The 12115-nt window shown below is 49.2% G+C and overlaps 1 protein-coding gene across 2 annotated transcripts in view; it reads left to right on the top strand.

Annotated features, from left to right (window-relative positions):
- The window catches only part of NPHP4 (nephrocystin 4), a 284183-nt gene that overhangs the window by 191321 nt on the left and 80747 nt on the right, over positions 1–12115 (top strand). For both annotated transcript variants that reach the window (XM_078611468.1, XM_078611467.1), the window contains exons 15-17: positions 5696–5856; positions 8401–8554; positions 10323–10436. In XM_078611468.1, the coding sequence (XP_078467594.1) occupies positions 5696–5856; positions 8401–8554; positions 10323–10436 (429 nt within the window). The remainder of the gene's footprint in view (positions 1–5695; positions 5857–8400; positions 8555–10322; positions 10437–12115) is intronic.

The following is a 12115-nucleotide window of genomic DNA, read 5'->3' as shown; positions in this document are numbered from 1 at the left end:
CGATGAGATCCGAAGCAATTTTTTTTCACAAACGTCCAGGACGGGCGGGTCAGAAAGTTGCAAAGACAAGCAGTACGGGAGTGCAAAGTATAGGAAAGCAAAACAAGTCGCTAAATGTAAATACATAAAGTGTATAAGTGCACCAATTCACGTCGATTTTCAACACCAAATGCAATCTTTGGCACAGCAGCAAAACCTGAACAAAAACAGTCCCAGACCCCACACCAAGACAATGCACAGGCCCTCAATAAAAATTGCACGTTAAACTTGAACTATCGACACACGGATAAGGATCAAAGTCACAAATCACAATGGCAAAAATGTGGTTGTATCCAGCATTATAACCGGTCATGGACCCCCAACTCCACCCCCCAACACCGTTTTCCATCTAATGCTGGCCACCTTGATGGGTTATGGTTAGATAACCCCCATGACCGACATGCATGCCTTCATCTGTTTGTGGATTTACAAAGTTCAAGTTGATTATGTTGAACAAGGTGAGAACTCAAGAGACCAAGATGAGTGTCTTTTGCAAGGGTGATCGGGGGCATTAGTCTGCCAAAAGTGGCGGGGGATGATTGTACGTACCTATGTTTAACACGACCAATAGCCATAATAGAGGTTTTTTGGGTTAGATCGCGTAAATATGAATGTGTCGTTAAACCTGCCACAACCCGACACAGCCAATTAGTAAGCTTTGTCACGTAAACAGAACACGCCAAATCCTTACTAGTGAGGAGGAGACTTGAGATGGTTAAGCAAGATCTTTATTTACAAGGCAACTCACACCGTACTTCCGCTAATCATCGAAAACCAACCTCGAAACCCTCCAACTTCTCTCCCTTATGTAGCCTGTCCCCCGCCCTGTTTCACACTGCCGGGGTTTTCTACCCCTTTGACAATCCTTCTCAGGTTTTCCCCACTCTGTTAATCCTTCTGGGGCCAATCCGATCAAAGGGTCCTCCACTCAATAATAATCGGATTGCGCGTCATACACGGCATGCGCTCCCGTGACCCTTAACCCCTGGTGTTTGTGTGCGAGGATGTCCTGAACATCCTCTACGCTAGTACAGCTCACCGGTGTGTTGGAGCGTAAACCCACAGCGTTTACAATTCGAGTACGACGTTTCGCCAGTAATTACAACCAGCATCATTAGGCGATAGTCAGGGTTGTGGAGAAATATTCCTCCTGTTTCGGTCGGTGTGCTGTGCTAGTAACGAATTGGAACGTTCTGTTTACGTGACAAACCTTCCTAATTGGCTGTGTCAGGTGGTGGGGGTTTTAATGACGTGTTTTTTTCTCCGCGATCTAACCCAAAAAACCTCTCATGTATGTATGTGGAACTTCTTTCGCAGCGTACGTAGCCAACCATGCGAATCGGAGGTGCTACCATGCTAATTGGAGATTGCTGTGTATAGTCCCAATTGTGTAAATTGCAGTACATTTTCGAATCTGGCCAAATTTGCACCATCACCAGAGAAAAACACATTGGTCTACTCTTGCGAGTGACATCAGGGGGATCTTTAACTGCTGGACTGCTAGATCCTACTGGAGATCTGTGGAAAAAGAGCTTCATAGCTCATCGGATTTCTCCACGATAAATAAAGATTATGATTAACGTCCACCGTGAAGAAAAAAGGAGTACGTAGTATTATCACAGTTATTACACCAGTAGTGTTGATCACACCCGTAGTGTTGATTACACCGGTAGTGTTATCACAGTTATTACATCCGTAGTGTTAATCAGTGAGGCCCACTGGATTCGAACTGTGAACCTCTACAACAAGCGGCGAACGTGCAACCGCTGGGCCACATCACCGACAATAGGGCTTCAAATGATTCATAATGATTAAAGGATATGATTGACAAAATGAATACCGATGTTAGTTGAGGTACATTTCCTTGCGTTAAGATTTCACTCGGTGAAAAAAGAGTCTTTCTGTACGCAATCATACACATTGTAGGGAATCATTGCCGCATTGATTAAGTGCCATACTTGCATCGGAGTTCATTTCTTGGCACGCAGCGAATCCGCTCGTGATTTCCAGGTTTGCGGAGGTCAGGCACGTCCAGTGCGGTTAATTGTATGAGTGGTGGTTTTTCAGTGCGCTTGGCATTTCAAAACCACCAGAGAGGCCTTGACACGAGTAATCCAGAAAACTCAGGATGGATCTCTTTTCTTTCTCACAAAGGAGTTAAAATCCAATCCCACCCCATCACGCGCATCTGCTCGTCTGCCGAACATCATTTCGTTGGCACGAAACACGGTGGGTGTTTCCCCCCCCCCCAGCACCTGGTTCACGCACAAGAGATACATTATTTGAAGAATAAATCATCGTTAATAATGGAACGGAGAGAACTTCTTCCTTCCGAGATTGGATCATTACACAGGACGGCATTCACCCTCGTCGCCCAGCTTATCAGCAGCGAGCAGGCACGGGCCCTGTGATGCTTACATTTTATTTAACTTTTTTAACTCCCGCCCCCACTTCGTTCAACGGACATTGTCAGTGGTCGCGCTGGCTCATGGCATCGTGCGACGTCGCTTGGCCATGACGTTCGTCGCGGCCAAGCAACAGCCTTTAGTTGGTGGGGCAGCTTGGGGGGGCAGCACGGAGAGGAGCAATGGCCGACGGCAGCCATGTTTGCGGCGGCCTGCGGTACCCCTTGCAACGAACGGCGGCAAATTTGTCTCTCTCGCTTAACGGCGCGCGGGATTTGACGTTCAATATTAACAACGTTCTCAATTCAGCGGGGGGGAGTGCCAAATGGGGAGGCAGAAAGACGTATGGTGCAGGTATGTATGCCCCGTGCCCTAGCACTGGTTAAATGGGCCCAAATTGTATTTATTTAGTTTATTTACGCACTAGCAAAGCAACAATTGGGGTGAAACGGTGGCATGGTGAATCTGCACGCCGCGCCATGGAACCTACGACCCGAGTTCGATTCCCCACGAGGTGTCGGAGAAGAGCGATATTTGAATTGGTCGTGGAACTCGCCGCAGCCCCATCCCGTCACCGACTCGCACTGACCGGCGTGGTGAAGTATGGTCAAACAACCAACACGGCACGGGTTAGCCTTTATCCAGCAGTGGCCTAACAAAGGGCTGTACTATATGTTACATTTGAAAGCAACTGATTGGAGCACATGTGCGGGTTGCAGGACGGCTGGTTACCAAGAGATGGTACCCAGGTATCAGTGTTCAAGGGGAACGTCTAATGCTAGAGTCAGGAACAAATTTAAGTTCTATCCAGGAAAGTCGAGCATCACCTGTACTGGAAAACCAGTAGTTGGCTGTGGATGAAGAATAGCTGCTCAATGGGAGTGATTTATTTAACGTTGCCAAACCGTTTGAAGTCATGGACGTAGACAATTGACTGAAGCCGGAACAACCGATGAGCCTATCAAGCTCTGGCCCAAGCTGGGGTCGGCAATGGTGAAATATTACGGTGGACGTTACATATGTAATATGAGGATATATCCGGCTCACTGACGTATCACAACTCGTCATGGTGATTGGCTCTGCCGGTCCTGGTTTACAGCCAATGGGGGGAAGCCTGGGGGCATGGCTCTGACGTGATGGAAAGGTGACAGCTATAAGGATTGGTTCTGCTGGCTTTGGCCACAGCCAATGGGGAGATGAGTCAGGGGCGTGGTCCCGGGAGCTGACGAGGGAGCCTGGAAGATTCGACGCAGGCTAACGAGGATTGGCGGAAACGTACCACGTGACCCGGGTATTAAATAGGGGTGGAGACGAACGACACGGGGTCAGAACGGGAACGAACAGAGGAAGGGGGCCACGCGGGAGCGGAGCTCCGAGTTGCCACGTGGCAGTGCATCTCTCACTGTCTATCAGTCCCTCTCACGCTGCCTATCAGCAGCGTGAAGTAACTGTAACATAAGTTGAATAACAGACGGATTCCAGAAGTCGTCTCAACGAGCTTTATTACACATAGGTGGATAAGTTGAGGCAATTGTACGCAAACTCGGAATATAAACTCAAAGCTGATTAACTTAACGCATTCTGCAATAAAATAAATGTACGTACAAGGGCTAAGGTAATTTCTGTGGGCGCTGAAGGTTGCATGCAGACAAAGACAAAGATCCCCTGTATAGCCTTAAGAGACTGTTGGGGCAAGTGCTGTTAGCGAGCACCTATGAACACCGGGAAATGGCACATCAGGAGGTGGGTGGCCAGCTCCACGCCTGGCTGCCTTTGTCTCTCCAATAGCGATGTTTACACAGCACACCAGGTACTCATTTGAGGCTGAGTCGACCTCGGTGATGCCCAGGACCGGTTCAGATAATCGTCACTGGTGGTGTTGGCCGTGAGCGGGAATCGAACTCGGTTCGCCGGGTTCGTAGCGCAGCACGCTAACCGCTATACCACCGCTCCCCACAAGACAAAGATCCCTGTATAGCCTTAACAGACTGTTGGGGCAAGTGCTGTTAGCGAGCACCTATTCAGAAACAACAGACCCACACATGCACACGGACATCGGCTTATGTATATTTAGGTTTCTCCTTCCGTTTCAGAGATGAAGCGTGCCTCAGATTAGCCACATGATTTGAGTGGGCGATATCGACCTGAAACCTGCGCTTTCCTATAAGCATAGCCATCAGATACAGGCTTGTGATGGACATTCCCATTGGATGGAGTTCAGGCTAGGGTCATGGGGAATAGGCCTTGTTGGACTTAATTGGTATTGACTCTTTAATTGGTATGAATGAACACAGTCGGTATGAACGTCTTAAGTCAAAGCGGCACGCTTTCAAGTATTCCAGGACACACAAATGCCAGTGTGATTTGGTTTTGGACTTACGTTTCATTACGGGACGAATAGCACATGATAGATTTTCGTTCAACCATGATTTGAAAATTGAGTCACCGTAAAAAAAAAAACTAGACTCATGCCCAGTCCAACTGGGCATGCCATTATAAATATTCTGTGAAATAAAAAAAAGATCACAGATACAGTATTCCTGCGTTTTGTTATTCCAAGTCGGTCACATGTGGCTGTGATGAGAGCATGTGATTCATCAGATTCAGGATCATGGTCGTTGAAAACAATTATCTTATCAGGGCAAATGAGCAGTGGTTGTCCCTGCTGTACGAATGTTGCGTTTCCTCCACTGGGGTAAGACTACAAGTGGAGACGAGTGCAGGCACGTGATTATTTGAGTGAAAGAAAAAAAACGCATCAGGCCAGATTTACATCTTGAGGCCGGAGCGGGTGAAACGCATTGCCGTGGTGATTCACCGTCGCAAATTTTCACCAAAAAAAAATCTTCCCGGAACGAACTTTCGCACAGGTTGTCGGCCGGGCCCCTTTGACTCTGAATTGATAGAACGATTCGTAAGATTGTTGACCAGCCCCCTCCTGGGTTACGATGTTAAACTGCATCATATGGTGATGGTGTCACCGAAAAAAAAAAAACAGCTATGAAGGTCAGAGGAAAAACACCTCATCCTCATGTCCTTAGTTACGGCTCAACAACCCAGGTGCAGAATGCCAGGCTTGTTGAGCTGGAGGGGGGGCAGGTGGGGGAGTGGGATCAGATGGGATGGATCAAGCTGTGAGTCGTGCCCCAGCCCTTGCGCAGAAAACCCAAGAGAGTGATGACAAATCCGAGCAACAGAGGTGAACAGGCACACCCGTATTCTTCCGTTGTGATATTGACGTCGCAATGCAGGCTCTCCGGGACTGCATCTCAAGTACTTGGTGGATCCGGGCATCATGAAGGCCGGGGAGCTGCGCTACTTTTACGACTACCTCGCCATGCACAGGCTGCACATCGACGTGTGGGATGCCCGATCGCTGCTGCCCATCGGGACCTGCTCCGTCTCTCTCAAGGTGCCCACCGCCCCCCAAAAGACAAAGATCCCTCCCCGTATCGCCTGTAACAGATTTTATGGGGCAAGTTCTGTTAGCGAGCAACCATGAAGGCCGGCACGGCACACGACGGGGTTCGGTGGCAAGCGTGGGCCACTCCCGGCCGCCTTTGTCTCCCTCGTGGCGATGTTTACACACCGCACTAGCTAGACATTTGAGGCTGAGTCGACCTAGGGGAGGCCCAGGACCGGTTCAAATCATCGCCACTGGTGCTGGCCATGAGCGGAGGGAATCAAATTCGGGTCGCCGGGTTCGTAGCGCAGCGCGCTAACCATTATTCAACCACTCCCCACCACTACCACCACCGCTTCTACTGCACTTGGAGTTGCTGGTTTGCGCCGTGCGTGAAGCGCTGTGCATGGAGGTCATTGTACGATGTGGAATTTGTGTTTTATTCGTATAAGCCCCCATTTAGAAGCATGCTTTTAGATTCCTTAGAGCATTTGGCTGTTATAATTTCCACATGGTAAGCCACTTCGTTCAGCTATCATTTGTGGCCAGGTCGCTTCTGAAAAATAAGCTAATAGCTCGGTGGGTTTTACCTGATAAAAAAAAATATATATAGTATAGTTCTATTTGCATTTTTATAATTTATTGTGTATACCTTTTGTATACTTTTCACTCCTATTGTGTGTTTGTGTTGTTTGTTGTTGTAACGTTCTGACATGCCCCAACTGGGCATATGCGGAAAAGAGCTTCATAGCTCATCGGATTCTTCCAGCATGAATAAATATTCCCATTGATTTCCTTTGTAATTGTCTCACTGCAGAGTGCTACCGTGAACACGGTTCCGCGTTGCGAACTTTGGGTCTCGACGCTAAACCCAAACCATTAATGTCGTGCGGCTAGTTGCATCCAATTTCTTCCGTGAAATGCTTCCTTAGTTCGCACTCATTTATATACCAGACTCAGGGAAATTACCCACGACTGCTTTCTATTCTGAGCGACCACCTACAGTGGTGGTGTTTGTGTGGGTGGTGTTTGAGTCAGTTTTTCACAGATGCCTTGGTGACATCACTGGCACTTAGTGTGGCGAATGGCGGTTGTTGTTGTTGTCGTTGTTGTTGTTTGCTGCCGGAGTCATTTATGGCCGTTGGTGTTTGTGGTTTAAGTGTCATGAGTGGTGCCGCTGTAAGATTTATACTTGTGGGTCCCCTTTCATCACCGATATGTTGCTGGGAGTGATTGCAAGTCTTCAGCAGCAACGTCTTTCACTTGGCCTCGTCGCATTTGCTCTAACGTGCTAACTGTAATCAAAACGTCGGATTTTCATCGGAGGCAATTGTAAATCGGAGGGAGTTATGGAGGGTGACTTCCCCCAATTTAACGCCGGACTTGATGCTGCATTGTTGTGGCAAACGCACACTGACGGGAACCTTGCTTGTGTGATTGCGCTGCTGGGCTGGGTGACTTGCAGCCACGCGAAATTATGGAGAGCGTAGAAGAAGGATTTTTTTGTCAGTGTTCGTAGTACACAGCGCACTTGATTTCAGCTATCCCTTCAATTGTAGGGAAATCGTTCCGCAGGCGTTTAGACTGTGTGCTTGTGGCTGTCAGATGCAGTATGTTTATTGGTGTCTGTGTCGATTTTTTTTTAAAGCTGTCGTTTTTATAACTGGGAGTTGTATGTGTTGATGGCTATGTTCGTGTTTATATTGATGGCTGTGTCAGTGTCTACGTAGATGAGTGTGTCAGTGTCTATGTAGATGACTGTGTGAGTGTTTACGTAGATGACTGTGTGAGTGTCTATGTTGATGACTACCATGGCAGTGTCTGTTCTGGTTACTGTGTCGACTTCTTCCTTGATGACTGCCATTGGTGTTCATGTCAATGTCTGCATTTGTGTCCCTGGCAGTGTCTGTGTTGGTTACCGCTTCACATTCATTGGTGACCGCTCTTGGTGTTCATCACAGGGCCCCTGTCGGTATTCGTCCTGGTTTTTATTCTATTCTATTGTTGCGTATGATGGCAATACGTGCGGTCAAATGGCAATGCCAAGGGCTTCAGGAGAGAGTTTTGTGTAGTTTTGCTGTTCCTACGTTGACGGAGCGCAGACTACAGTGGTTTACGACATGGTCCATAGTTGGGGCTACATGCTCACAGTCGTAGAACTGTGGATTTTCTTTAATATTCCATTCATGAAGTAGATGTGCACATCTGCCTTGCGATGTTTGGGTTTTCGAATGAGGTGTATGTTCTGGACGCCCACGTTGTTGCACTTTGCTTGGCCAGCGTCCTTCCTGATCTTGGTCAGATTCTAGGATGATGAGAGCGCGATGCCAAAAGGGGGATCAGGCCTTGAGTCTGTGGGCGAGGTGACATTGTCGAGGTCTTGGTCGATGATGGGCAGCACGTGATTGTCGTTGGCGAGAAAAAAAAACCTTGCCGTTTGCACACCTCTGCGGACTCTCATCCCGGTTCACGCATCCGGAGTCGCCGTCGACGACGGATGTTGGTGCTGATCGCGTCGTATCCCCCCCCGCCCCGTGTTGGCGTGGCGAGCAGCACCTGCTGCGGTGCGGGCGCGGAGCGGTGCAGGCGTGGCACCACGCGGACGTCGTCACGACGGACTACGAGCAGCTGCACCCGAGCGGCCCGCAGGCCCTCAGCACGGCCGCTGTCGTCGTGGGGCAGCTACACCTGCGCCTGGGAAACATCGGTACCCCCGCTCGACCCACACGCCCTCGCCTCTGTATGCGGGCGGCAGGTTGGCGCTGCAAGCGGTAGCACTCTCGACTCGCGAGCAGCAGCCGCCTGGGTTCGATTCCAGACTCGGGTCATCGTTTTTTTCTCGACGTTGTATATTCGCCTGTCTGGACTTTGTATGTTCTCCCCCCCCCCCCCCACCTCGTTTTTCTACATTGGTTTCCTCCGGCGGCTACTCCAGATCCTTCCCAGCAGTGTCAATGGTTTCACCACAGTTGGTCGATTGGCATGTGGCGTGTGGTGGGATAAAGCGTTGGTTACTGCCACCTCCTCCAAGACTTCCGGCCAGCGTAGAAGCGTCGACCCACAACACCCTCGAGAGGAGCTCTCTGAAGCTGCCGGCGGTGGCGTTGGCAGGCGATTTCAGGCCTGTGCCTTTAAGCAATACAGAAATTATGAACATAAAATACTGGGGAGTTTTTTTTATTCTGAGAGTTATCTTGAAAAACAAAGCGCAGAATTCGTTGCTAGTGAAACACATCAGGAATGCGTAATTTTCTTCTACATTTTATTTCCCCCACATATTCATTTTTTTATCTGCTTCCAATTTAGCTTATGATCGTGCCATAATACAATTTGGCACCGACTTTAATTTGCACGCGCTACACAGGGATCGATGTTAAAATATATCCATTAAAGTCATAATGAGAACGCATTAATGCAATTTTCGATTCGAAATGCAAATAGAAACGCCCCAACCGAGCAGCTTGGCGCCAGCTTTATTTTTAACGCGTTGCGTCGAGAGGATGACCCCGCTGGTTACTGGGTTCTTGTCTGCGTTCTGCGTTCGCTGCTTCAAATATAACCTCGGGGGGCCCCCCCTGACAATACGACGTTGCAGCATTATTGAATGAGCGAAGCCACATCTGCTCATTGGCCTGGACAAAAGACGAAGTCTCGGTGCGACATCGCTCTCGCACGGACCTTGACGTCCCAGCGAGCATCACGCCGGGATGTTAACCCTTTCCCGTTCCGTACGTCATCGGGAAGAGAATCAATTCTGAACGGAATCAGAAGCAAAAGTGCCATGCGGGAGGGCGTGTGGCAGTTTGGCGCCAGCTATCATACAGTGCGGTCGTGTCGCTACACGTTCTCAGATTCAGCAGTGAATGGGACCAACCTTGCAACTTCCAGACGTCTCTAAGAATGGTCTCTCAAAGGACTGCGCATCGTGGTGGTGGTGGTGGTGGTGTGCGTAGATGTCACCGATGCTTGGATTCATTGACCGATATTGATTCTTCAGCTCAAGATAAACATGTTTAATCACGTGTGTAAGTAGCGACGTGTTTTTTTTTATTTGTGTGCGCTCTATGCAACCACTGCAGTCTGCTAATTTCCCCAACAGCGTAAATAAATAATTGATTCTTCAATTGAATCACGACCCTGGCAAATAATATGGGCACCAAGACAGACAATAAAATGTTTCCACCCCTGGGATAATGGTGGGCTCAGTCCAACCCTAACACGGTGGTGTGGGGGGGGGGTTGAACTCACAACCTTCCAGTTGCGAGAATCAAACTCGGTGCCACGTCACCACGTGGCCCAATACACTCACGTATAATTCGTCCAGTGACGTTACGCGACCTGTTCCGAACACTTTACGCGTTTAAGAAATTCCTCCTTTGCGCTGAGTTTGTGGGGGGGGGGGGGCGCCTAACCGCACGCAAGATAATTCTCCCCCCCAGGAAAAACCCGTGCGTGCGTGTGTTGCGGGCGCACAGGCCGCGTGGCAGATCTGAAGAGGAGGAGGAGGAGGATGGGGGTTGACGCGATGCCGTCCGCGGAGAAGAGCGCCAGCTTCACGAGCGGCGGCGCCCTTCAGAGGCCCACCTCCGGTGAGTGCTCGTGCGCCGGGGCGCCGCACCTCTGTGTGTTCACGGAGCACGTGACATGGGGCTCTCTGCTGTAAGGAGAAAAACTAATTCGGTCAACTCTCGGCTCGGAGGAAGTTCGGAGCTGGGTGGGGAGGGGAGGGTGGGGAAGGGGCTGAGTGGGGAGGGGCTGGGTGGGGAGGGTGGGGAGGGGCTGGGTGAGGATGGTGGGGCTGGGTGGGGGGTGGGAGGGGAGGGGCTGGGTGGGGAGGGGCTGGTCACCCCGTGGTGCCCTTATAAAACTCAACGTTTAACCTACTCACGCCGGCTTGTGCCCGCTCTGACAGTCGGGCATATTTGCGGAATACACCATGCCGCCGTTGACCCTGGCCATTGACCGAGCAACCCAACGTTCCTACCAGCTCCCTCCGCAGGAATGTGTTCGCTTGCCACCAATGTTATCCATGGCCAGAAGTCGAACTCGGGTTTCCGTGTTCATAGTGCGTGGCAAGGACCCACTGCACCACTGCTCCGCAAGTTAATAATATAATCACAAAATGTAACACGTCGACTTTCGCGACCATTATAATTCGGAATAGATTTTTGGGTCAGATCGTGTAAGTGGAATGTGTGTCGTGCAACCCCCCTCCTCCACCCAACAAAGCCAGTCACTAACAAACGCGGCCAATTTATTTCTGCTACAGCACACCCGGCGTGTGAGGAGAGCAATCGTTAAATGTTACCAATGGCAGTGCATCTCTTTTTTTTCGTGTTACCAAAGAGCTCGGTGAGGAGCACATTACGTGCGCTTAATTAACGTGGTTATAAAGCAAATGAGGGATGAGTACATGCTGTGTTCTTGACCTTGACTATGAACGTAGTGCGCGCGCAAACGTAGAAGGCCTCATCTGTTCTCACAAAGGTCGTAGGGGGGCCCTCTTGTGAATGGTGGGTGCAACGTTAGGAAACGACATTGACATGCATGCAGGCGTGCAGGCATTCTCTCGGCTGAGACTGATAAAAGCTCACAATGTGTGTGCCTTTACATACATATTCATAACCAACTTTGACATTATGTCATTTGCCATTTGGATAATTTGCTAAGCAAGAGGGCACACGGTGAATACACATGCTCTGTTAAATATTTTAACATTTCACATTTTCATGTTTTCACAAGAATAACTTACACTGGGGAAGAGCGGTGGTGCTTTGGTTAGCTTCCTTGCACTATGAACTCGGGCGACCTGAGTTTGATTTTTTCCAGCTGCTTGGTTTGAACTGGTCTCGGGAATTGAACTCTGAGCTGTTCTTGGGCTCCCACAATTCCAAGAAAACAGTCCTTGTATATATACTGGTTGAGGGTTGGAGGAGCCAAGGTAGGCCCTGAATTTTTTTTAATAAAATAAAAAATATTCAGGGCCTACCTTGGCTCCTCCCACCCTCAACCAGTATATATACAAGGACTGTTTTCTTATAATTTATCTCACTTGATACAGCTATCGTGCTGTGACGGTTCCACCTGAAGACGGAGGCTTGTGTTGCCTCCGAAACGTCGTGATTTTTATTTTATTTTTATTTTACTTTTATTAATTAAAATTGTTTACCTACGTGACTTTACCGAAAAAACCTAAGAATATGAATCCTTGCAGTCACGAAAGCTTCAAATCTAGAATCCCCCAATTCCTCTTTATCTTCCCCCTTCA

The sequence above is a fragment of the Lampetra planeri genome, chromosome 36 (genome assembly GCF_965212315.1).
Source record: "Lampetra planeri chromosome 36, kcLamPlan1.2.h2, whole genome shotgun sequence".
Classification (NCBI taxonomy): Eukaryota; Metazoa; Chordata; class Hyperoartia; order Petromyzontiformes; family Petromyzontidae; genus Lampetra; species Lampetra planeri.
Note: the sequence above shows the minus strand (reverse complement) of the source record. Positions and strands in the feature narration are given on the sequence as shown.